Source organism: Quercus robur, chromosome 2 (assembly GCF_932294415.1).
Source record: "Quercus robur chromosome 2, dhQueRobu3.1, whole genome shotgun sequence".
NCBI classification, from domain to species: Eukaryota; Viridiplantae; Streptophyta; class Magnoliopsida; order Fagales; family Fagaceae; genus Quercus; species Quercus robur.
This window is the reverse complement of record NC_065535.1, coordinates 21,482,825-21,510,814: the sequence shown is the minus strand read 5'-3', so window position 1 is coordinate 21,510,814 and position 27,990 is coordinate 21,482,825. Positions and strand designations below refer to the sequence as shown.

The following is a 27,990-nucleotide window of genomic DNA, read 5'->3' as shown; positions in this document are numbered from 1 at the left end:
TCAAAATATAAAACACAACCATATATATAATCGCCTGAAAAATGATAAGTTGTTCACAAACTAAAAGTGAAAACAATCAATTACATAGAGGCCGATGCAGCAAATCGCAGCGGACATTCTTATTTAATTTCGGATACAGATAAAAGATACACAAAAGTATAAAACAATCTGCCGGCCAGAGCACTGTGTTGTTGCGGGAAAAAGACCACGTTGGTTGTGCAGAAGGCTCGCTGGAATGAAATCACACTAGTGAGAGAGGATATATAAGACCAGGACAATTAACTGCTGGTGCTTTGAGCCCTCCGATTACACGATGAATATTTGAACACGTAACAGGTAACACCTCATGTAATGAAATCAAACCTGCTGCAGGAGGCCACTGATATACGGGAGAATGGGGACAAGGTATTTTTTGTTAAATATAAAAAAGACAGTCACAAAGAATATACTAGGAATCATTAAAGCAGTACTAGTAGCATCAAAATTAGGCGGAAAGCTAGAAGTACGCCTTTTTTTGTCCCTGGTGAAAAGAACAGTCAATCCTTCGGTCCAGGTTGCACTTATAGCACAAAAAAAGGCGGCGGCACAGTAGATAATAGAACATTCAGTTAATGTTAGACAGAGCGCTGCGTATAAGGGAACGAAATTTCCTCTTACGTTAATATGCCCAACGCAGAACTGGACGACCATTGAGACCAGTGAAAACAGAAAAGCCAAGGCATTGAAAGACATAAATCTTATGAAATCTTTCTTTGTGCTTAAAATTGCTTTACCGTTGTTGTCGTATCCACCAGGCATCTGGATGACCGCTGCGTAGGTGACACTTGCAATGATTGTGGATACCAACAAATTGACGTCGGCCATTTTCCGAATAGCTTCTGGTGTTTCTTTTTCTTCATTTTGCTCTGCATTACCGTTGGCTGCATCCATTCCAGTCCTGACCTCTGCAGCAGCAGACTCATTTCTGTCTGTTTCTTGAATCAATTGTCCATGTCCTTCTGTATCAAGAGTCTGCACTTCCGTAGTCTGTCTGTCAACAATTCGTTCCAGACTCAGTCCGATGTCGTCTCTATTCAACTTTGACATGATTTTTGTCTGCAAGTGTTTGGAGGGAAATTGTTAGGATACTGTCACTCAATTAGTACAGAGGCAGTTGTTGTTAAGTTGCATGTCCATTTGCAGTAACTTGCATCAGTTCACTAGTGCGGCAGCAGATTCTATACCATGACGATACAGCACACGTGTAGGTGTGACTCGTGAAGTATGTAATCATGTAATTGAAGTAAGTTGGGCAATTGCCATTTCCTTGGTGAAAATAAGCCGGTGCTAGGGCCTTGGGATGCGTTGTATTCACTTAATTCGTTACTGGACACTATAAAGGCTAGCTTCTGGTTGTATGAGACTCATTCAAAATATAAACGAAACTCTACTTCTCTTCATCTCAATATCTCTCTAATTTCCCAGTTCTAGCAGGTTAACTGTCCTGGAATTTAGTCCCTGTCCATTAGGTTAACTGTCCTGGAATTTAGTCCCTGTCCATAAATCCTTAAGAACGGATAGGTTCTTATAATAAATGTCATTAACTAACGCATGAGCATTAATATTAGGCGTGCTAAAACACCCAAATTGCTATTTTTGCACTACAAATAACAATCACAAAAATGTTAGGGGTACAAAAAAAAGTTCACCACAATTTCACAACATTCCTAAATTAGTCTATCATCTTACACATGGACCCACTATATGTGCAATAATTATTATTATTATTATTGTAATATATACTAATTTGAAAATGTTATGAAATTGTTGTAAACTTTTGTTCTGTTCCTGATGCAGCGTAGGCGTGTAGAAGCAGAATCTGTAACACACAATTATTATAACTTTTCCACGAAACCTAAGTTCTACAAGAACACTAGACTAGTAGGCAAAATAATAGAGAAAACATCTCTAACAAACTTTTATTAATTAACGCATAACATCAATAATCAACCCTTCTATAAAGAGTATTTATAAGAATAGAATTTCTCCTACTCCTTTTAGGAAAAGAAATAATAAACGTAATTCTACTTGAGAAAGGAAAAACAATTTAACTAGGAAAAAAAAACAATTAAAATCCTAATTCAACTAGAAAAAAAGAAAACAACATAAAATATTAAAGTATTTTATTCTTCCTTAACCAATCTGCATCAGTTCCTAGTCATGACTCTTCTTAAAATCTTAAACTCATTCATTTCAAAATAAATGGATAAAATTTAAAAAATGGTGGAATTACCTCCCCAAAACTATAAAGAATCTTAATCTCCCAAATCATACATATAAATGACAAAGAGTCTAATTTGGGATTTTAAAAATCAATACAAAGAACACTCTAAATTGCATGGCCAAAATATTCTTTGTGTTGTTAAAATTTAGCCCCAAAGCAATTTTAGTATCTAAAATTTAAAAGTTGTCACTTTTAATCTTTAACAAGCTTAAAATGATTACTTTTGGTCCCTATGAATTGATGGTGTTTTCAATAGAGACATTCCAAAATCAGAATCCCTCCTTCCCCAATTATCGAAGTACCAACAAAAAAAAAAAAAAAGCAAGACAACAAGATTTAGTTACACAAATTAAAAAATTGACAAAATTATGAGCTATGATTAGGTAAAGTGAGGCAAATAATAAGAAAGAGGTATTACATAAAATTTGTAAAACACATAAGAGAATCATGGACATTTCAATCAAAATTTCACTAAATTTTATTTCATTCCATCCAATTTCTCCCAATGTGAAGAAAGAAAATTTGGGTTTTGAGAGAAAATTGAAGAAAACTCCAAACAAAAGAATATAAATGATATTCTTTAAATTTCTTTGTATTCTATTCATTTTTATCATTTTCTCTCTCCAAATGAGAGGGAATTTTGTTAAATTACCAATTCTAATACTCTCTCTCACATGTGAGAAAGTAGAGGAGACAAAAATTAAACTCAAGACTTCATATTTTAATACCAAGTTAAATTATCAATTCTCCTAAAAGCTAAAGTTGATGAAACATGGTTAATTACTTAATTTAATAATCTAACAGCATAATTTTAACTTTTTTTTTTCTTCATAAAACTATAATTTTGCATCAATTTTCTTCGGTCTACTGTTTTAGATTTACAAGGCTTACCTTTTTTCCCGACTTAGGTCGTTTATCTGATTGAATAATGTCAACAGTACTCATCCCTTCCTTGTTCACAGCCATCCAATCGATTCTTCTGTCTTTTGCCAACATCATCAATAGTTCATAATGCCGTTTCATGGCAGCCAGATGAAAAGGCGTGTTTCCTTTCTCATCTTGCTGATTTATGAGATCCTCAGAAGCCAATGTTTGTAAGAAAACTTTCACCACTTTACTCCTTCCACTTTCTGCAGCAAGATGAAGAGCTGTCCTACCTCTGTTGTCCAACAATTCACAACTATCTGGACATACGCTAATAAGTGTTCTTGTTACGTCAGCATGCCCTTCTTTTGCTGATATGTGAAGAGCAGACATGCCTGCCTTGTCCTTTATGTAAACAAGGGACATGTTCTTTTTCAAAAATAGATCGACAAATTTTTCATTGCCAAAATGTGCAGCATAATGCAGAGGAATCCAGCCAAAGTCATCCGCTTCTACAATTGCAGATGGACAAGCTTCTAACAACTTACCCATAAAATCTACAGAAAGATAAAGAAAAGATCAAGTTGCAAAAGAATGGTAATGTTCAATAGATATGTGTGAAGAAATACTAATAAAAGCAGAGTCATTTGGCAGAATATTGTTGTCAGCATAGTTTATTGTTACTTTATGATACGCATGTAAAGAAATTCAGAGTTTCTATGAACTAAGCCAGGCAAATAATTCTTAAAAAAAAAGCCAGGATAACAAGAATCAAAGTATTTTCACTGAGTGTTTAGCAAGATATTGAGAGAATCAGAAAGAGAGAGAGAGAGAAAGTTGAAGAGAATACACAGGGAGAGCCGGAGAGATATTGAGAAATTTTGTTTATCTTGCGTAATGAGAATAATACCCTTACATCAGTATTTATACAATTAATAATATAAAGCTAACTATACCCAAGAAATGTGGAAACTATAATCCAAGAAATGTGGACATTAAAATTGAATTTCCCGCGCCTCATCACAGGCATTTAAAGGAACGACACCGTTTTGCTTGTGTTTAATCTCTTCTCTAACGGTATGAAGTTTTGATGAGAAGAGAGGGACTAATCGGATTTGGGGTTGCCGAATTGACAACTACATCTGAAACGACCAAATGGGTTGCCGAACTAGTAAAAGTAAGAGAGAAATTTACCCATAATTCTTGCCCAAGCCCGGCTGCCCTGCCCCGCAATGCATTTTAAATTTGTGGTTCCTGATAAGCTGATTCCCAATTTGTTTGTTATGTACTTAAAAAATATATTTGATTTCTACATTATATACTATGTTCGTATATAGGAGTTTTCTCTCCGTAATGCTATAGTACTCCTTCCCTTCCCTTTTACCAGAGCTAGTCTCTCTGTTCTCCCCTTTTCACCATTCCTCTCCGGCCATAACCATAATCCTCTACCCTCTATTTTCACTCCATTTTCCCATCATATTTTACCCCCAACCTTTCACCGGTTCTTCACAAGGGAGCTAAACCTCTCATCGACCCGTCACTCTCTTTATTATGGAGGTCTCTGACCTTATATCCAGGACGGAAAAATGCTCATGCCAGGACATCAGAATAGAGCTCCCTCCAAACCAAGAAACCCCAATTGCACCCGACCTCATTCTACTAGCCAAAATCATCACCACTAAATCTATTAGTTTCAGCATGGTCAAAGAAGTTACTTCAAAAGCCTGGAAAACGGTTTTTCCGATGGAAGTTAAAAGGGTGAGCAAGGAGGTATTCATGTTTACTTTCCACCACGAAGTGGATTTCAACAAAGTCTTCATGACGAGACCATGGTCTATAAGAGGTGGCCACATGATCCTAAAGCGGTGGAGCTCGGATCTAACTTGGCAGGAGGTAGATTTTTCAACATCCACTATTTGGGTTCAGATCCATGGGTTACCTTCCCTTTGGCAAACGGAAGAAAACATAAGGAAGATTGGGTCCAAAATGGGTGCAGTCATGGAAATGGATTTGATTAGGGATCCTGGTGGTGGGTGTAGAAAATTTTTCAGAATCAGAGTTGAGGTGGACGTTTCCAACCCACTTATCCCAGGTGTCTTCCTTCTTCGGCCAAATAGAAGTCATGTGTGGATCGGATTAAAGTATGAGAAAATAGCAGACCTATGCTATCGATGCGGAGTTATTGGCCATGATCAAAAAAGTTGCTCCTCGGTGATGTTTCAACTCCAAAATCCTTCTGGTAATTTCTTCAAGGCTGTAGGTCTGTGGCTCAGAGCAGGGAATGATGAAGTGCCAGAGGGTATCCTTGAAGTTGCGCCCAACTCCGTACCAGCCACTATCCCAAGTAGCGCAGCATTTTCCAGCAACCATTGCTCTGCTGGAACAGAGTACCAGCAACAATCACCGTATAACCAACCCAATGGTCCCCTCCTGAAAACGGACACGTGGACAACCAAGGACAAGGACGTTGTAGATTCCGTGGGGAAGGACACACCTAAGTGTGCGTCCGAAAATCCAAGTACGGTTAAGACACAGCTGGCACATGAGAATCACCACCTGTCCCCACCCGTTGCTAATACTGTAGACAGCTACACCTCCCACAATTTCATACTCTTGACTCCAGTAAAAATTAGGCTCAACCACTCACCCCAAAAGACTAGCCCAAGCCCACCTCAGCAGCATGGCCCTTCACATATGCAAGAAAGCAACCTTTACAACCCACCCCCTAAGCTAAGCCCACTGAATGTCACCACATCAAACAGCCCAAACCCGGAAAGCCCAAAAACACCAATCACACCCAGTAACTCAAACAAAAGTGTTCTGCCTGAGCTAAACTCTCATAAGAATCAATCCCAAAAAATCATCTCTCCCATAGGAAACATTTCTCCTTCTCAAACATAACCCTTAAACACTACCACAAATTCTCACCTGCCATTAGAATCTCATGCTTTTCCTCAGAAAAGGAAGGTGCCCATATCTGAGCTAGGAAAATTTTCCAAGCGTTTGAGGGAAGCAATTGAAGGGCCTGAACCGGTGTACTTTGACCCTGTCACGACATCTTTCATCCTAAGGTCTAGGCTGGACTGTTATATTCTGCAGCAAGATAAGGAAGATGCTAAGCATGGTGAGCTTCATCCTATCACTTACCCCTCTTCCTGCTATGTTGTTTCTGTTTGTGAAATTTCTCCATCTTTTTCTATGGCCGAGGAGGCGGGCCTCATCATGCCCCCAACCTCTCCATGAAAATCCTTGGTTGGAACTGTCGAGGCATCTCCAACGCCTCGACAGTTCGAGCCCTTAGGGCTCAAATAAAAAGGGCAAGACCAAATGTGGTTTTCCTCTCTAAAACAAAAACAAATGAGAAACGTATGGATTTTGTTAAAAGTTATGTTAAATTTGATAATAAATTTGTTGTTGAAGCAAAGGGAAGTGCAGGTGGTTTGTGTATTATGTGGAAAAATAGTTTATCTATCAATGTGGTTGATTTTGATAAAAATCTAATTGCTGTCAAAGTAGCTGACCAGTGCTGTGAGTGGCTACTGGTTGGGTTTTATGGGCCATCGTATCACTCCAAGAAGAGTAAAGCCTCGGTAAATCTATTCGCATTGCTTGAGTCCCACCAGGGTCCGTGGGCTTGTATTGGAGATTTTAATTTCATCATTAATGATGATGAACAAATCGGCGGCAAAAAAGGTGGTTCCTCAGCAACCAACTATCTCAAGGAACTATTGTTTGAATTCAATGCGGTGGATCTCGGGTATTCAGGGAACAAGTTTACTTGGGCCAGAGGTAAATGGGGCAAAGCATCAATTAAAAGAAAATTGGACAGGGGAGTGGCTAGTATTTCGTGGCGGCTTGCTTTTCCAAAGGCAATCATCTCACATCTAGGAGCAATCAATTCTGATGATGCCCTAATTCTCCTAGATACAAATCCGCAGGATAGTTTTGCTCACAGGCCATTCAGATTTGAGGCAGCTTGGCTCAGGGATGAAAAGTGCACTGAGATTATTAGGAAAGCTTGGGATATTGAGGTAGCAGGGTCGGATTTCAGCAAACTCTATAAGAAGCAAGCATCCACCAGAGAAGCTCTTCGCAAATGGAACAAGGAGGTTTTCGATCGATGCCAGGACAGAATTAATTCCTTACTCAAGAAAATAAAGGAGGTTCAAGACAAACAAACTTCGCAGGAAAACGAGTTAGTGGAAAATGCCCTCCAAGCTGAGCTCTCCGAGTGGCTTCTTCATAGTGAAGTAATTTGGCAGCAAAAATCCAGAGAATTATGGCTCAAAATGGGTGACAGAAACTCTAAGTTTTTCCATTTGTCCACTATCATTCGCAAAAGAAGTAACAATGTAGATGCCATCAAAATGGAGGATGGGTCCTGGATTAATGAGCCAAGCCAAATAAGAACTTTGTTCCAGAACAACTTCATAAATCTTTTCAAAAAAAAGGATATCCGCTTCCCTGAGCACCTTGAGCATCTGATCTTGCCATGTATAACCGAGGAAGAAAATGAGAGCCTTCTATGCATTCCCTCTCCGGAGGAGATTAAAGCAACCTTATTCCAGATTCAAGACCTGAAGGCGCCAGGACCTAATGGTTTCCCAACATTCTTCTACAAGCAACTTTGGCCTATGGTTGGCAATGACATTATAAAGGCAGTCACTTCTTTCTTCATCAGGGGTTCAATGCCTAAAGAGGTAAATGCTTCTCTAATTGTGCTTATCCCAAAAATTTCTAACCCCACCTCAGTTAACCATTTCAGGCCAATCAATCTGTGTAATGTGGTGTACAAAATCATCTCAAAAATTCTGGTGGATAAGATCAGACCTCTGTTAGACAAAATGATCTCTCCGACCCAATCAGCCTTTATACCGAATAGGTGGATAGCTGAAAATCAAATCATTGTCCAGGAAGTACTCCAGCTTCAAGACTCGTAAAACCAAGCCTGGCCTCATGGCAATCAAGCTTGATCTTCAAAAGGCGTACGACAAGGTAAATTGGAAATTTCTGGAATCTGTCCTCCTTCACTTCGGGTTCAATGAAACATTCACGAGTTGGATCATTGCCTGCGTATCATCGATGTCTTTTAAGGTGATTGTGAATGGGGGTAAGTTAAAGTGTTTTAAACCCAGTAGGGGGCTAAGGCAAGGCGACCCACTCTCGCCATATCTCTTTATCTTAGGGCAGGAAGTTTTATCCAGATTGATCGACCATGAGCTTAAACTAAAAAATGTTGCTGGCATTAAAACAAGTATCAATGGCCCAACCATCACTCATGTGATGTATGCCAATGATGTGGTTTTGTTCTCTAAGGCCTCTAGAAAAGATGCAGCAAGCCTAGTGAAAACTCTTGAAAAGTATTGTAGATGGTCAGGGCAAGCTATAAATAAAAACAAGTCAAGTATCTTCTTCTCCAAGTACACCCAAAACCAAGCCCGTAGGTCCATAAAGGGTATTCTCCAAGTTAAAAGCTTAAAAAAGGATGCGGTCTACCTTGGAGCGCTGATGTTTTTGTCTAGAGCCCCCTCTAAGGATTTTGCTTTTCTCCAAGGTAAACTCGAAGCTAAACTTGCTGGGTGGAGAAGCAAATGTTTGTCTTGGGCAGGGAGAAAGACTCTAATCAACTCAGTAGCACAAACCATCCCCATCTACTCCATGTCCACCTTCGATATCCCCAGAAAGGTTTGTGACAAGTTGGACGCACTAGCTAGAAGGTTTTGGTGGAAACCCTCTCAGCGGGAAGGCAGATTTATAGCTTGGAGAAGCTAGGAAAATCTTTGCTGCCCTAGAAGTGTTAGTGGCCTAGGGTTCAAAAAAACAAAAAGTATCAACTCTGCTCTGCTGGCTAAACTAGCTTGGATGGTAGCAACAAAAGGGATAGCCTCTGTATGAGAATCCTTAGAGCCAAATACAAGGTCAAAGAGGATTGGCTTCGGGTGGATGCATCTAAATATGCTTCCCCCACGTGGAAAGCAATTGAGAAAGCAAGGTCAGTGATCAAGAAAGGTGCCTGCTTCCTTATTGGAGATGGCGATTCGTTGATATGTGGTTGGATCCTTAGGTGCCTTGGGTTCAAAACTTCATCCCATCTCCAAAGGTGGAGTCTTTGGTACAATCGCCCATGAAGGTAGCCCACCTCATCAATCATGAGCTCCACACTTGGAAAACATCACTGGTGCTTGACATCTTTAACCCCAGTTTAGCACACGCCATCCTTTCCATCCCATTACCATCAAGGCCTAGACCTGATAAGCTCATATGGATCCCTGAATTCAAAGGTTGTTTCTCGGTGAAATCCGCATACAAAGAACTGATGCTGAATCTCCCCACTCAAGCTCCTTCCGATGTGAATTGGTCCAAAATTTGGAAAATCAGAGGCCCGAAAAGATTAAAAATGTTCTTATGGAGAGTAGCTGTCAATGCTCTTCCCACAAGGGAAAACCTTATGTGTCGCTTGGACATTCCCGACCCGAGTTGTGTACTATGTAACCAAGAGGTAGAATCTGCCATTCACTTGTTCTCTAGATGCCAAGCAGCGAAAGCTATCTAGTTTGGGGCTTGTTGGGGGTTCAGACCAGATTATGGTCAATTCACTAGCACCAGTGATATTATAAAGGTCATCCTAGACCCCCCTTCAGCCCTCTGCCAATCCCAAGACCTTTGGAGAGTTACTCTCAATATGGCAATCACTCTGGAAGAAATTTGGTACACCCGGAATGAGGTTCTTCATCTTACAAGTCCTGCTAATATTTATGCAGCCTGTTTGAGGATCAATTCTAAATTCAAGGAATACTCTCGGATTTTATCTCCTTGTGAGACTCCCCATCTAAATAAGTAAGGACTCTGTCAAGTGGGCGCCTCCCCCTGCAGGTACTGTCAAGCTTAACGTCGATGCAGCCATCTCCTAATCAAAGGCGACCTTAGCAGTAATTGCTAGAAATGAACGTGGTGTTGTGCTTAAAGTCTGGGCTAGAAGCATACCTCTCTGCTCCCCTCTTATTACTGAAACCGACGCTATCCTATGGGCTTTGAACATTGCGTATGGGGAAAATTGGAGGAATATTGTAGTGGAAAATGATTCAAAAAGCAGCATTGATGCCATCTTGGACCCTTCAGGCTTCCTCGTGTGGGCAATCTCTACCAGTGTCTTCAATATTTGTCAGTTGGCTAAGTCTTTTTCCTCTTGTTTTTTTAGTTGGATTAATAGAAGTGGAAACGCTGTTGCTCATGTGACAGCAAAGTACGCAATTAACTATTTAGGTTCTCTCTGTTTTGTTCCAGGCAATCTTCCAGCCTCTTTGGCTGTTGTTTGTGAGGAAGATGCCTTTGTTTGTTTGTCTTTTTGATTTAATACATTGAAGTTTACCAAAAAAAAAAATACTATGTTCGTCATGAATGTTTTCTTGTAGAAATGCAACCTCATGTCACTACTTTGATGCTTTGATTGTAGTTGGACATGGAGTTTGCCAGTTTGGGGTGGCTAAAGTGGACTACATTTTAGCCCCTCCATGGCTCCATGAATTTGTTAAATATTTTGCCTGTATTGGGGAATAATGTATTACTTTGATAATGTGATTTGAGATAGTGATTACCGAATTGCCAAGCAATCTTTGCTCTCCTTTTTCGCCTAATAAACATTGCACTAGTTATTTGGTACCTAAAAACTTAACTATAACGAACTATTGTGGGTCAATTGCGTTTCTGTTTCGTCTGGGGTGGCGGGTGTCATATAGCAATCTTGGAATGGAAATGAGGGTATCTGTGCTATCGGTGTGTGTGGATGATTACATTGGCGGGCAAATTACGCATGACAGGTAATAAGACATGAGGGTAGGGTTTTTTAGTTTAGTTTTTCTTTTTGTTTTGGGCCCCGGGGTGAGGGGGGGTTTGAAAATCTTATTTGCTGAAATTTGGCTAATTCGGTCATACATTAAAAAAAAATTAGAACATTAGTGCTTTCACATAATAAATATGCATAAAACATTTAAACTTTATTGATGAGTACTTACATCTTATACATGCTTGACCAACAATCAAAGCTAACTCTTCTATATAAAAATAAATAAATAAAAAAGCTAGTACCTGACACAGAATGGAAAGTGTGAACGAGCCAGATATCGTTCTAGCTGGAAACAAACCCTTTAAATTCATAAGGGACTCCTTGAATCTCCAAGGATACTCCCAAAAGTATTTTAATTACCATAGAAAGACCCTTGTATAAATTTCTTAGAATATTATCATGTTAAGAATAATTATGTTATGTTGTATTTTTAGGGAAAATTAAGGAAATTATTGACATTAACAGTAGATAAAGTAGTATTTTTCAATTCACATTTGTATTATACAATTTAAGATGTATTTGGGTTTGCTTTTAATAGGTTACAAGCTGTTTCCTGTGAAGCATGGATTAATTGAAAAAAATTATGTAAAAGAAAAAATATATATTTTAAATATTACCAAAACTATCATAACACTTAGTAAGTCTCACTTGAAACATATAATTAACGATTGTACTTCATACAGTATGTAGTGTGCACGTTTTATTATATTAAAATACAAATTTATTATAGATAATTCAAATAATTTTTAATTAATTTTTTTTTAAAATTTTTAGTAATAAACTTTTAGTTAGAGTAGAATTTTGAAATTCTTGGAACTTAGGTAACATGATTTTAGGTGAATTAATTAAACTATCCTAATAGTTAATAAGTTAAATTTATGTTATAATACTGTAAACAAGAGTGTAGTTAAGACCCAACCTTTACTTTTTTTAATTTTTGGTAAAAAAATTTTAGTTGGATTAGAATTTTAAATTTTTTGAAACTTATATAATAAAGATCTACCTAAATTAAACCGTCCTTTATCATTTATCATATGGGATTGAACAAACTAATTAAAAATTCAATGTAAATGAAAAGAAAATATTTTACAAATATTATCGAAACTATCTTACTACTTGAAACTTTATTATAGTTTCTCCTAGATTAATTAACTATTTTAATACATAGAGTTTTACCTAAAGTAAGCTATAATAATGATTAATAAGACAAATTATTTTAATATTTAATTACAATTTACACACTTGTTATAGACAATAATCAATGTTAATGAATGTTTCAGTAATCGAATTTTAGTTATCTAGAGTAGAATTTCAAACTTAGTGAAACTTAAGTAATTCAGTTTACCTAAATAAATTATCTATACTACTATTTAAGGGGCTTCCCCTGTTTGGATTCCACATTTTTCATGCCTAAGATACCCTCATCATACCCACTTACAAGTTTTCAACCACCGAGGATAGATATGTAAATTAAATCTCCTACACTTTAAAACCACAAACTCACGTACGCTTTACAGTTTCTATCTCACTTTCTCTCTCTCATTCTTCTTCAAATTAAAGACATTTAGTTTAGCTCTACATCATCTTCTCTTTTTCTTCATATTAAAGATATTTACTGTCAGAGGTTTCAACAAATTTTCAGGTTCTATCTTTTGCAAGTTCCTCTTTATTTTATTTTCTTTTGTTTATGATTCACTTTCTTTAAGTTCTACTTTTTTTTTTTCTTATATGTATCACGTTAACTCTTTTTTTTTCCCCCCTTCTTCTTTATTTTAAAATGTAATTTTGAAATAAATGGTTCCTTCATATACTCCACCATTGTACTTCTTAATGAATTGTCATTTCATGTTGTAGGTATTGTGATCCAAAGACAGGGTTGTCTTATGCTACAAAAGAAGTATTCAAAATCATTCTCCAACAGTTAAACAGTATGACTTCCCTTACCTCTTTTAATAGCCTTTGTTTACATTTTAAGAAATTATAACCATGATCACCTCATGAATAGATAGTGACTTTTTTTTAAAAAAAATAAGGTCACCAATGTCCATCACTCTCTTATTAGGTTTTTAATTTTAGTATTTCTTTAAAAAAAAAAAAAAGGTTTTTCATTTTATCAAAAGGTTAACCACAATTATCTATTTCTAACTGCATTTGCACTAAATTTGAGTTCTACTTTTATATATATATATATATATGTATCACGTTAACTCTTTTTTTTTTTTTTAATTTAATTTTGAAATGTTGGTGGTGACTAAAAACAAAAAAAAGCCACGTTGTATAAAAAAAAAAAAAATCCTACGTTTTGTAAAAAAAAAAAAACTATGGCCGACCCTTTTTCTTTTCAAATTCAAAAAAAAAAAAAAAAAAAAACCCTTAACACGTTTGAATTCCACTCCCACATTTTACTCCTAACAAATTGTTTGAATTCCACTCTCCCATGTTTTACTCCTAAGAAACTGCATTACTATCAAATTTAAAAAATTTTAACTTCTCTTTAATAACATGCGTGCTAACGTTGGTTTGTTAATTAAACTTTAAAAAAAAAAAAATACTTGGTTCCCTAATTCTTTTATCTCTCTTAGGTTCACATATGCACAAACTTTTTGGATTGCATTGAGGAGTCATTGGAATGGACATGTAAAATAGTAGGGTTAGACATGTGGTATTCTTAACGTTCATTTATGATTAAAAATAATAAAAAACCTGATCTTCTATTATAACCGTTTGTATCCATCACCACATTATGAAAAAAAAATAGAATCAAAAAATTATTCTTGGTTTATTTTGGATATGAATATGTTTCTATTATTATTATTATGAAAATGCGCAAGTTTAATTAAAGCATAAGTTTAACTGATAGGTTCGAGTAGAGAGTATTGTCAGATATTTACAGACTACTTATTAATTGCATAAGTTAAATAGTTTTTTCTTTTTCTTCACGTATGATAGCATTCTCCATTCATTGGATGCCTCCCTTGATCAAGTTAATTGCAATTTTTGAGCTGAAGTGTGATGAGTGTCATGTGTGGAGAAATAATTTTCCTATCACACCCCTAGATTTTTTTGTGATGAAAAATTATTGTGATTGGAAAATTATTTCTCCACACATGACACTCATCACACCCCTAGGTTTTTTTTTTTTTTTTTTGTGATGAAAAATATAATAATTCCAAATTATAATAAATGCTTTAATTTAATCCTTACCCAAAAAATAGAAGAGCCTCTGAGCACGCGCGTGAGGCTAGTTCTAATAATTAATGAGAGTATAACTACCGACTGTTTTTATAATTGAACTTTTATTATATGATGCAATTGTTGTCCTATAAAATTGAAAATTTATAATATTTGAAAAAAAAAAGTTAATAACCATGAAAATTGTCTTGAAGCAGGGAGATGCAGAAATTTACCTAATATTGTCATGCCGCATTTTGTAGCTTGTTCATTTTCTGAGTTAGAGAGCTTGAGAATAGCACGAAGGAAATGATAGATTGTTTGCCAAGCAGCCTTTTCCTCTACAGGGAATAAATGCACAGCCGCCAAAGTTAGTGAAAACGCCGTTAACCATCTATAAATAATTTTTTTTTTTTTTGGGAAGATAAATTGTTTATTAACCCATTTTAAAAACAGTTAGCTGTATTGTTAAATCTCTTACCCTCAAATAAGGGACATTGTTCAAATTCTAGCCGCATAAAACAGAAATCAATAATAATTTCTTAACATAGTAACAAAGAGCAATAATCATAAAACAAAACAGACATTATAAATTTCAAATTCAATTGAATTTTTTTTTGAAAGAAAAATCGATTATTAGAATGCAAAAAATAATTGCTAAGATTTTCTTTTCCTTCTTCAATTTTCTCACATTCCAGTCATCTCATGTTGAATTTTATGTTTCTTGTGTGCATGTGAGTGTGGGTTAAGTTATACTAATCTCCTTAAAATTTCATTTAATAACATTGCATCCAAAGTTCCAAACTATGACAGTCCCCCTTTAAAGTTTGTATGTATACATACATACATATAATATAATATAATATAATAAAATATAATATAATATATATATATATATATATAAAAGAAGATAATTCTATGTTTCACTTTCTTAACGGAATTCTTCTAAAAAAAATTTTTTTTTTCTTAATGGAATATTCCATTTAATATATATATATATATATATATATCCCTACCCAAACTTTGGATCAAATGAAACTTTTTTTTTTTTTTTTTTTTGTTGAGATTTGTATAAATAAATAGGAATTTAAAATAAAATTCCACTAGAAAAATAACACTGTGAGAGACTAACAGTGCATGTTTTCATCTATTATATTTATAGTTTATACAAAACTCATGGAGAGTGTTATTTTATCCATAATTTAGACGAGTGTCATTTTATAAAACCTCATGGAATGTTAATTTTTATAAATATTTTTATTTTTATAAAAATGAATATTTTAATATTTTACATCTAACAAAATAAATAATGAATAAATAAAATTTTAATATTTATACAAAATATTAATATTAAGAGTATATGTGAAAAGAATTACAGAATTCATTATATTTTCTATAGTAATGTCTTCTTGATAGAGGACATCTAACAAAATAAATAAATTTTAATATTTATACAAAATATTAATATTAAGAGTATATGTGAAAAGAATTACAGAATTCATTATATTTTCTATAATAATGTCTTCTTGATAGAGGACATCTAACAAAATAAATAATATTTTAATATTTATACAAAATATTAATATTAAGAGTATATGTGAAAAGAATTACAGAATTCATTATATTTTCTATGATAATGTCTTCTTGATAGAGGATTTGTGAGGAAATTAAAAAAAAAAAAAAAAAAAAAGGTTAGTGGCTTCTATACGATTATACGAAGGACTACCCTATGTATAGTAGGGTAGGAAGTTTTGTGAGAAACTTCACAATAGAGGTGTTAAAAAAAAACTATTTTTAACACCTCAAACTCCCCAAAAAAAAAAAAAAAAAAAAAAAAAACTCTTCATCAATGATGCTTAAGTTAAAAAACTTTTTTAGTAACTTAGAAAGTTGCTACAATTATCTTATTACTTTCTTTCTCTCTCGTGGCCCTGGTGGGTGTGGGTTACTTTCTTTCCTTTTCAGTCTCTTCGCTCTCTCTCTCAACCCTCACTCTCACTTTTATCCTCTTATCACCGCCGCAGAACACCTCATGGCTCTCTTTCTCAGTCTCTTTTCTCTCCTCTTTTTTCTATTTTTCCATCTCGATCTTCGACTCACTCCTTTCCTTCTCTATTTCACCAGGTAAGCCCATCGGGATTGAGATCGTATTGATGGTGTCTGTGGTGGTGGTGGGGTTGATTTTGGTTATGTGTTTGGGGGTTGTGGATTTGGTGGGTATGATGGTTGATTTTGGCTATGGGTTTAGTGGCTGTGGTGATGGTGGGGGTTAATTTTTGTTGTGTTTGGGTGTGGTGGTTGATTTTGTCTATGGGTTTGGTGGCTATAGTGGTGGTAGGGGTGGATTTTGGCTGGGCTTTGGTTGATCTAGTGAGTTTTGATTATGGCGGCTGTGATGGTGGGTTGCTGGGATGGCAACTAGTTGGTCATGGTTGGAAGTTTTGTAAGACACGATTGCTAAGCATATCTATTGCTGCTACCCACATACATACATATATATATATATATATATATATATTAGAAATAAACACACAAGGTTCAGGAAAATGAATTTTAATATAAAGCAATATCATAACTTCACTCAAAAGAAATCATAGTAACTTTCATAATAACTTTTAAGGGAAGTTGAAATTGCTGCTAGATAAGTTGTCTGTTGTCTATTGTACCAATATTATTAGGGTAGCTCTTTACCTAAATGAAGTATACTTTGTTTATTTCAGCAAAAAAGAAGAAGAAGTATACTTTGTTTATTTTTTTAAAATTTAAATAACCAAGAAAAAGTATTAGCTTACATCATATGTAAAATTTACATGGTAGATTAAGTAAATGTGTATAACACTGTACAATTTAATGCAAATAATACTGTACGTATTTTTTTAGTTTACAATATAAATCTTACTGCAATATAAAGTATAAACCAATAATTAAAAATTAAAAACAAAAAGAAAAGAAAAGAAAAATATGGGGTATAGCAAGAGTTTAAATACTTACTTCTTTGTGTACGGATGACAGCCGCATGCAAGACATTCATGCTTTTCCTTCCCACATTGGAGCATTCTGGAACAGCTTCTAGGATATGAATAGCAATATCGTAAAATCCTCTATCCACTGCCAGGAAGAGAGGAGATTCCCCAGCATTATTTGTAAGAGAAGTCAAACCTCGGTCTTCATTAATTAGTAACTGCATAATGTCATAATGATCATTTTTTATAGCCTCATGCAGTGCTGTATTCTTCTCCAGATTTTCCATCTCTAGTAGCTCCTTTTTCGCTCCACCTTCTGGGTCATTTGGCCAAGTTATTAGATGTTCTGTCATGTTAAAATGCCCTAACCTCGCTGCAATATGTAGTGCAGTGTCACCTTTCCTATTTTTCTCACACAAAAGTGATGGTTGTGAATCTATCGCGAGGATCCTTCGAGCGATTTGCACCTTTCCAGATATTGCTGCTACGTGAAGAACAGAGTTCCCTCCCTCTGTCAGTTGCGTAAGATTTAGATTCACACCCCCAGCTTCATCAAAGAAACCATCATTCCCATCAATTGCAGCTTTGAACATTCCAGCATCCATTGTTATGCGTTTCTTCTTATCTCAACGGTAACCTTGTTTCCCAAAGATAAGCACGAATACGGACACAATATGACACACGACACAGCAACATTACAATTATTTTAAAAAAAATACCTCAAATTAGTTCAAAACAATAATAAATAGCAAAGAAGTAAAATTGTACTCATAAAATGAATTTTAAAGTCAAAATTTCAGTAATCATTTTACCGACAAAAAATTCAACTCCAAAAAAAAAAATGCAACTAATAATAATCTTAACTATAACTTTTTATATACATTGTAACAATTAATAATAATAAATTTCTAACGTACGTCAAATATTAACGTAACTAACAGGATCTATAACCCCCTTCCATCTCCCTCATGTATGTGTTTATTTCAAAAAAAAAAAAAAAAAAAAAAAAAAAAAAATTAAAATAAAATAAAAAAAAGGAGGACCTATCATTTATTAATGTGATAGTTTTAAACAAAATGAATACTTTTTTTTAGAAGAAAAACAAAAAACTTATGAAAATTAAAATATATAAAACAAAAGGCTAAAAGGTAAAAGTTCTTGAAAAAGTGACTGAGTTGTAGAGGCCTAGATTGTCGGGAAAAAAATGTGGAGAAAGGCAAATCAAGGGCGGGCCAGAGATGGAAGCGATTAAAAATACTAGTCTTTTTTGAGTCTAGTCTCATAATTTTCCATTCATCTCAATTTGAGATATTTCTCTCTTCTATCCAATTAAACCAAACACATGGTGATTTCTATTTTGGACATAGAAAATACATTCATTAAAATGAAAAAAAAAAAAAAAAAAAAAAAGGGCAATACAAACATATGTGAAGAGAAAACAATTCAAACACCAACATAAATAAATTATTAAAAAGAAAAAAAGGAGTACATTCAAAATCGGCTTTTTTAATTGTGGGGCCAGAGAGTTTGTGACCCCAGCCCATTTAATGTTAAGGCCCAAGGCCTGCGCCGAGGAGACACAGGGCCGAGGATGCATCATGAGAGTCACGGACGGCCTAAGGAAATGGTCGAGGAAGAGCTCCTGCTCGGCATGCCATAAATGCCCCTAAAAGGAAGAGCAACCACAATGCGGAGACAGCACAATTAAAAGGCTGCCAAAACTGTAATAAAGCATTCTGCACCTGACAGAGCCATGCTCTTAAACTTTTACAACCACCTCCAATCACTCTGGGTATAGGCTGATGGGACAAGTATCAGTCTTGGAAAAGTCGATCCTACACGTGGACGAAGGATAAGAAATACAGACTAATATAAAGAGAGAAACAAGCAATCCGGGGAAAGGGGCTGGGAAAAATGGCAAAAAACCAGAGCCTCCCAGCCCGCCTCCAGGAGAAAGACTTCTAGAGCGAACACGATTTAACTATGTATGAACACCACGAAAAATCCACCGTCTGGTGACTAAGGCCTAGCCTTTCAAATCCACGCTTTATAAATGATATTGTTTGGGCCTTTTTACGTACGAACCCAATAAAATTATGGATCGTTACAAATTGTGTCCTTACAATTGGCGCCGTCTGTGGGAAAGACTTGTGTCTTGGCACAGGTGGTGGGTTGAGACAATCACTCACATCATTTCCAACAGCCAGGTGTAGTGTTTTAGCACAAAGTTCCACTAGGGGCTACGTTTCTTCACTAGGCACTGCGCTTCGTAGCGTCAGCAGCACGGATGGTTCTAGGGGCTTGGCCGAGGAGCTAATCTCCCTAAACCAAGGTCCCGCGCCATAGCCGAGGGGTTAATTCCCCCAACTACTTAGAAATCAAGTTTTTGACAGAACCAAGGTATTGCATGGTCCTCGAACTCAAACCTATGGGGAAACCAACTACTTATCAAAATCAAGTTTTTGACAGAATCAAGGTATTGCATGGTCCTCGGACTCAAACCTATGGGGAAACAAACTACTTAGAAATCAAGTTTTGGACAGAACCAAGGTATTGCATGGTCCTCAGACTCAAACCTATGGGGAAACCAACTACTTAGAAATCAAGTTTTGGACAGAATCAAGGTATTGCATGGTCCTCGGACTCAAACCTATGGGGAAACCAACTACTTAGAAATCAAGTTTTGGACAGAACCAAGGTATTGTATGGTCCTCGAACTCAAACCTATGGGGAAACCAACTACTTAGAAATCAAGTTTTGGACAGAACCAAGGTATTGCATGGTCCTCGGACTCAAACCTATGGGGAAACCAGCTACTTATCAAAATCAAGTTTTGGAAAGAACCAAGGTATTGCATGGTCCTCGGACTCAAACCTATGGGGAAACCAACTACTTAAATATCAAGTTTTGGACAGAACCAATGTATTGCATGGTCCTCGGACTCAAACCTATAGAGAAGCCAGCTACTTAAGAAGAATTCTAAGTCGCTCAGTTCTCGGACCAGATACCAAAAAAGATTAAGGCTATGAAAGTTATTAGGAAGATGGCGAAACGCCTTATTACTCAGCAGCCTACAGGGGCTGTACATTTTTGGGTTATATATCCTCGGATGATTACTTCCTACATGGCATCGAGCAGTCAGCCATCACCTCGTTCAAATTTGGGGTATACAACCCATTTTCAAGTCGGTCTTATTGTACACGATATCTCTAATAAGTTCATAATAACATCTTTTTTCTTAGTAAGGGATTTCGGCCCTAAGTATTGTTTTCTTAGGTCGGCGTTATTATGCCAAACAGCCCTAATAAGCTCATCATAATATCTTTTCCTTTTTTTCTTAGTAAGGATTTCAGCCCTAAGTATCATTTGTTCAATTCGGTATTATTATGTTGGATAGTTTCAATAAGCACAGAACAAGATCTTTTTATTAACTGGAATTTTGGCCCTAAGCATCGTTCAGAGTATAGAAATAAAAAAGAAGTCACAAAGTAGTACGTCTATTCACGACATAACCATTTCAAAAAGAAGAGATAGAGTATACGAAATAAAGTAATGATGACTTTTATTAATATAAAAAGGTATTACAACGTACAATGAAGGGCTTAAACAAACCTATATAGAAAACGAGTTACAAAAAAAAAAAAAAAAAAAAACAAACAAACAGCCAGAAATCTTGTTAAACTCTGCTCCCAAGTCTTTCCAAATTCTACCCCAGTAGCACCCATATTGAGAGGAGGACCTTCCTTGGTGGGAGAGGAGAAGAAGAGGAAGAAGGAAAAGCACCAAGATGGATCTGGTGATGGGAAAGAAGAAGAAAGGGAGGCAAAAGGAGGCACCAATGAAGGAAGAAAGGAAGAAGCAGAGATACTTTGTCCCTGCGTCAGTCCTGACTCCTAACACGCTGGTGCCATGTTAGCTATGCTCATAAGAGAGTGGCTGGTACTGATAATGGGTGACCCCAACTCAGTCGCGCCAAAAGTTTGACGCGACGAGCCCCTGCTTCAGATTCTGGCTGAAAGGAGGATGAGAAGTATCTTGATTCTCTGCCATCCCTGCCCTGACCGAGCCATTTTGAGTTTCACAAGAACGTAGCATTTCTAGGAAGGGTATGGTCTCTTCATTCCCGCTCCTCTCTCGAACATATCATAATTCAAGGTGTAAACTAGCGGATAAAGGAAACTCTGGGGGAAGCTAAGGGTTTCAGACTTTAAAAGGATTAAAAGGTCTCTGTATAAGAGGGGTAACCTCTTGCCTTTCTTCTTATATGAAGGGCAAAACGGGAGGCATTTAATCTATCCAAATTTCCAAGAAAATCTGTAAACGAGAATATGCCCACTCCACTTCCCTATGCCATCAATAACCGTCGAATTTAAATGGTCTCGTAAAGGGAAATCATTAAAGGCGCGTTTCGGATAATGAAACGGCAGGAACACATCATGAATGAATTCAAAGGAATGTCTCGTAGCCCAGTATGTTTCCTGGACAGATGAAGAGACACCCACATTGATGAATGGCAGATCTAAGCAGACCGCAATAAAGGCGTGGCATTACCAAAACCCTCCTGTCCGACTAAGAGGTCGGACAGCAGGATTTTGAGAGGCTATTGTGGGGCCAGAGAGTTTGTGACCCCAGCCCATTTCATGTTAAGGCCCAAGGCCTGCGCCGAGGAGACACAGGGCCGAGGATGCATCATGAGAGTTACGGACGGCCTAAGGAAATGGCCGAGGAAGAGCTCCTGCTCGGCATGCCATAAATGCCCCTAAAAGGAAGAGCAACCACAGTGCGGAGACAGCACAATTAAAAGGCTGCCAAAACTGTAATAAAGTATTCTGCACCTGACAGAGTCATGCTCTTAAACTTTTACAACCACCCCCAACCACTCTGGGTATAGGCTGATGGGACAAGTATCAGTCTTGAAAAAGTCGATCCTACACGTGGACGAAGGATAAGGAATACAGACTAATATAAAGAAAGAAACAAGCAATCCGGGGAAAGGGGCTGGGAAAAATGGCCAAAAACCAGAGTCTCCCAGCCCGCCTCCAGGAGAAAGACTCCTAGAGCGAACACGATTTAACTATGTATGAATACCACGAAAAATCCACCATCTGGTGACCAAGGCCTAGCCTTTCAAACCCACGCTCTATAAATGATATTGTTTTAGTCTTTTTACGTGCGAACCCAACAAAATTATGGGTCGTTACAAATTGTGTCCTTACATTAATAATTCAAAAATAAAGAAGAAGAATTTTGAAAAAATAAAAACAAAAACAAAAAAAAATGTGAGATTAGAATTTAGAAAAAAAAAAAAAAAAAAAAAAGAAAAGAAAAGAGAGGGAGACATTTAAGTCTTGATAAAGGGAAAAAAAAAGTGAAAACGTTAAACTTAGTAGTCTTATTTTATAGCAAAAAAAAAAAAAACGTGTCTTTATTTTTTATATATAATTTTTATTTTGAGAATCTAATTTATAAGTAAATAAAGCAATTTGAAATTAATAGGATCTTATTTTTTAGGCAATATTTTAGTGGAAGTTAGAATTGTATTTTTACTAGATTGTCCTTTAGTTTTGTCTCTACTTAAACATAGGGGTGTAGAGGTATTTTTGAACAAAAAAAAAAAAAAATAAGGATTCCAAAAAAGGAGAAATCTATTAAATAATAGTATAGATAGAGTAGTCTTATCACACGCGCGTGTGATGGGGTTTTTTTGGTCTAATGTCAAATTTTCCATTCATCTCAATTTAAGACGTTTCTTTCTTCTATTCAATTCAACCACATGTATATTGATTTTTATTTTGAACATAGAAAAGACATTTATTAAAATGGAAAAAAAAAAGTACAAACAGATGTGAAGTGAAAACAATTCAAACACCAATATAAATAAATCATTAAAAAGAAAAAAAAAAAAAGGGAGTACATTAAAAATCACTTGTTTTTTAATAATTCAAAAATAAAGAAGGAGAGATTTGAAAAAATAAAAACAAAAACAAAATTATAAAAACATGTGGGAGAGAGAGAGAGAAAAAAACGTTTAAGTCTTGATAAAGGGGAGAATATGAGAAGAAAAAAAGAAAGTGAAAAAGTTGGGCTTCATGGTCCTATTTTATAGCCACCAAAAAAAAAAGTCTTTATTTTTTATATATAATTTTTATTTTGAAAAATAAGTAAATAAAACAATTTGAAAACTAACAAAAGAGTAACTCTATTTTTTAGGCAATGTTGTAATAGGAATTAGAATTATATTTTTACCGCGTTATCTTTTAATTTTATCTTTACTTAAAGATAACATACAAGTGTAGAGGCATTTTTGTAAAGAAAAAAAAAGAGGATCCCAACAAAGGAAACCCTTTAGCAGTAGAAGTGAAGAATAAAAAGCTCAGAACTTAGAACTTAGAACCCATTAAGATCAGATGTGCGAGTGAGAGAGTAGACTTCTCACTTCTACAAAGAAATAAATAAACTGAGAAAAGCAAGCTAAACTGGGGTGGGCGAGAGCGAGAACTAACCGATTGGCGCAAGAGAAAGTCGGATACAAAGCTGAGTGCGGCTTATGGTTCAGACCTTGGCCCCGGCACGACGCAGAGAGAGTGAGCACAAAAGTTCGAAACTGAGTAGAGTCCCACTCCCCGCGTGAATACTGAAGTCATTAAATGAGACAACAGCTTTCAAAATTTTCAAGTTTATCCCCAACCACCCACGTGCCTAGCTTTAACTTTTGCACAATAATTTTTATTTCTTCTGTCTTTTCATAAATGCATTTAGTAAGTACATGTACTTATACTATTATTTAACTACACCTCTTCTAAATAAAAAATTTATACTACAACCATAATTATTACTAATATTTAAAGAAATTATTATGTCAAACTTTAAAATTATTTTATATTTTTAGGAGAATATATAAAATTTTTAAGAGAATATATATATTTAGCTGTAAATGCAAAATGGTACACTAGTATTCACTAGTACCGAAAGATTTTGTTTTTTTAATTAAACCAAAACAGCCTCTGGTACGGTATCGAAGAGGCAAGGGTGTGTGCACACATGAGGTGTGTGCTAGTGTGTGCTAATGCACAGTGGGATGTGTGCTAGACTGCTAGTAGTTAGTAAAAAAAATTAACGAAGCAATTAAACATCAATAATTAATAATTTAATTAACTAATATATTATAAAAGACAAACAAATTAAATTATGTTAGACTAAATAACAATTAATAATTTAATAATTAATGAAACAATAATACAACAAATTATAGTTTATAAAAGAAAAACAAATTTATGAAACAACTAAACAATAATAATTAATAATTTTATTAATATTTCAAATGAACTTATAGTTTATTGTACAGGTACCTTTGTTCATTTATTTTCTTTTTATTTTTTTTTCCTTTTGAGATTTTTCAGTGCACAGAATGCAAATTTGTTTTGGTTTTAAGAACATTTTTTTTTTAAGCACAAACTTCATGCTGGTCAAATCTCAAATTTCGGTTGGTATTTACAGAAACATTCCAAAATAGATTGAAATTATCCAAAATTTTTTCAAAGTGGAATAAGAATACCCTAGACAAAATTCCTGGAGTCGCCACTGGTGAGTAGAGTCCCACTCCCCACGTGAATACTGAAGTCATTAAATGAGACAACAGTTTTCAAAATTTTCAAGTTTATCCCCAACCACCCACGTGCCTAGCTTTAACTTTTGCACAATAATTTTTATTTCTTTTGTCTTTTCATTACTGCATTTAGTAAGTACATGTACTTGATACTATTATTTAACTACATCTCTTCTAAATAAAAAATTTATACTACAACCATAATTATTACTAATATTTGAAGAAATTATTATGTCAAACTTTAAAATTATTTTATATTTTTAGGAGAATATATAAAATTTTTAAGAGAATATATATATTTAGCTGTAAATGCAAAATGGTACACTAGTATTCACTAGTACCGAAATATTTCGTTTTTTTAATTAAACCAAAACAGCCTCTGGTACGGTATCGAAGAGGCAAGGGTGTGTGTACACATGAGGTGTGTGCTAATGCACAGTGAGATGTGTGCTAGATTGCTAGTAGTTAATAAAAAAAATTAACGAAGCAATTAAACATCAATAATTAATAATTTAATTAACTAATATATTATAAAAGACAAACAAATTAAATTATGTTAGACTAAATAACAATTAATAATTTAATAATTAATGAAACAATAATACAACAAATTATAGTTTATAAAAGAAAAACAAATTTATGAAACAACTAAACAACAATAATTAATAATTTTATTAATATTTCAAATGAACTTATAGTTTATTGTACAGGTACCTTTGTTCATTTATTTTCTTTTTATTTTTTTTTTCCTTTTGAGATTTTTCAGTGTACAGAATGCAAATTTGTTTTGGTTTTAAGAACATTTTTTTTTAAGCACAAACTTCATGCTGGTCAAATATCAAATTTCGGTTGGTATTTACGGAAACATCCCAAAATAGATTGAAATTATCCAAAAATTTTTCAAAGTGAAATAGGAATACCCTAGACAAAATTCCTGGAGTCGCCACTGGTGAGTAGAGTCTCACTCCCCACATGAATACTGAAGTCATTAAATGAGACAACAATTTTCAAAATTTTCAAGTTTATCCCCAACCACCCACGTGCCTAGCTTTAACTTTTGCACAATAATTTTTATTTCTTTTGTCTTTTCATTACTGCATTTAGTAAGTACATGTACTTGATACTATTATTTAACTACATCTCTTCTAAATAAAAAATTTATACTACAACCATAATTATTACTAATATTTAAAGAAATTATTATGTCAAACTTTAAAATTATTTTATATTTTTAGGAGAATATATAAAATTTTTAAGGGAATATATATATTTAGCTGTAAATGCAAAATGGTACACTAGTATTCACTAGTACCGAAATATTTCGTTTTTTTAATTAAACCAAAACGGCCTCTGGTACGGTATCGAAGAGGCAAGGGTGTGTGCACACATGAGGTTGTGCTAGTGTGTGCTAATGCACAGTGGGATGTGTGCTAGACTGCTAGTAGTTTGTAAAAAAAATTAACGAAGCAATTAAACATCAATAATTAATAATTTAATTAACTAATATATTATAAAAGACAAACAAATTAAATTATGTTAGACTAAATAACAATTAATAATTTAATAATTAATGAAACAATAATACAACAAATTATAGTTTATAAAAGAAAAACAAATTTATGAAACAACTAAACAACAATAATTAATAATTTTATTAATATTTCAAATGAACTTATAGTTTATTGTACAGGTACCTTTGTTCATTTATTTTCTTTTTATTTTTTTTTTCCTTTTGAGATTTTTCAGTATACAGAATGCAAATTTGTTTTGGTTTTAAGAACATTTTTTTTTTTAAAGTACAAACTTCATGCTGGTCAAATCTCAAATTTCGGTTGGTATTTACGGAAACATCCCAAAATAGATTGAAATTATCCAAAATAGACTACGTTTTTGTTCTTTTTTTTTTTTTTTTGTTCCAGCCGCACTATTTGACCAAGTCAACCGTGAACGGTGTACAGGTGCACTGTTTATGGATCCCACAAATTCCACAGCCACTTTTTCATTAAAAATGGGTCCCACAACACTATTCACACATTTAAAAATTATTTCGCTACAGTGTTTTCAATTTCAGTTTTCAATTTCAGCAAAAATAAGTTCAATCCAAACGGACCCTTAGTGTCGACTCTTAAAAACTGTTCTTTATTATTAAATTAAGATGTTAATCATTTTTTGGTTTAAATAGAAATTAAATTTCAAATCTCTTATTTAATTATAAAAAAAGTTACCAATTGAATTAACTTAAACTTACATTTTTATTATCATTGTTTGTTAAAAAAATATTTATTTAATACATCATTTAAAAGTAGACCATTCACTTTCATAAATAAAATAAAATAAAAATAAAAAACACCAATCACGTTGCTTTTTGTTGTAAAGTTAATAATAATTTAACATTCATATTGGACAATGAAGTAAGAGCATGATAATCCCACTAGGTACTGGGTACTTGGGTGTTAAGCTCGTTGACCTCGGGTATAACATAAATCTGAAACTCTTAAAACCTAAAGAAAAATATTACAACCACAAAAAATAAAACAATTTTTGCCAGATGACAAGATGCTAATAGCGAAGACATGAATTCATCATTTTTTGCTTCATCACTCACAAGCAAAAATTGTGTTATTTTTTGTGTTCTTATGATCATTAATTTAAGGCTAAAACAATACGTTTTCATTTTTTTTTTTTTTTTAACAACAGTACCAGAACCATAATAAATTACATAATTTTTGCAGCACAGATGGTAAGTAATGAAAGTATAAATTCACATAAACTTACCATTTTTACTCAAAAGTTGTAACAAAAGTTTGTGCAATCTTATATTTTTTTAACATTTTTCTATATAAAAAAAATGCAATCTTATACGGTATTTTTTAACATTTTTCTATAAAAAAAAAAAGGTGGACGACAATTTACCCCAAAAAAAAAAAAGAGCCAGGAACACGACGAAATAGACATCAAACACGAACACGCCTCGGGGAGGTTTTGAGCAGACTAACCTTCTTCAGCCTTTCTATTTTGTAAGTTAGACAACGTTTGAAACAATTTTAAAAAATAGCATCTCGAGTTTCAAAAAATCGAGATCCACTTAAAAAACTCGACCTTCAAAGACTCGCGTTCTGAGTGGGAAAATGCCACATAGATCTCGAGTCTTTAAGACTCGAGTTTTATGCAAAAAAATTCACCTATAGTGGCGTTTTTAAACCTTACAGTGACGTTTTAAATCCCTATAGCGGCGTTTTCCTGCAAAAATTTTTTGTAAGTACCAGGTTTAGGGTGCCCT

The 27,990-nt window shown here is 34.6% G+C and overlaps 1 protein-coding gene across 5 annotated transcripts; it reads right to left on the bottom strand.

Moving 5' to 3' along the window:
* Positions 1-23,775, bottom strand: LOC126712868 (ankyrin repeat-containing protein At5g02620-like). Of its 5 annotated transcripts, none has more exons than XM_050412370.1 (6): positions 23,608-23,775; positions 17,133-17,741; positions 14,378-14,482; positions 3,155-3,684; positions 774-1,095; positions 1-379 (listed from the first exon to the last, which is right to left on the bottom strand). In XM_050412370.1, the coding sequence occupies exons 2-6, from the start codon at positions 17,707-17,709 to the stop codon at positions 345-347; spliced, it is 1,569 nt and encodes a 522-aa protein (XP_050268327.1). In that variant the 5' UTR covers positions 17,710-17,741; positions 23,608-23,775; the 3' UTR covers positions 1-344. The 5 variants fall into 5 exon arrangements, with proteins under 5 accessions (XP_050268327.1, XP_050268325.1, XP_050268326.1 ...); XM_050412368.1 differs by having other exon boundaries at positions 1-1,095; positions 17,133-17,420; positions 17,502-17,741; XM_050412369.1 differs by having other exon boundaries at positions 1-1,095; positions 17,133-17,417; positions 17,502-17,741.
* Positions 23,776-27,990: the final 4,215 nt, after the last annotated feature.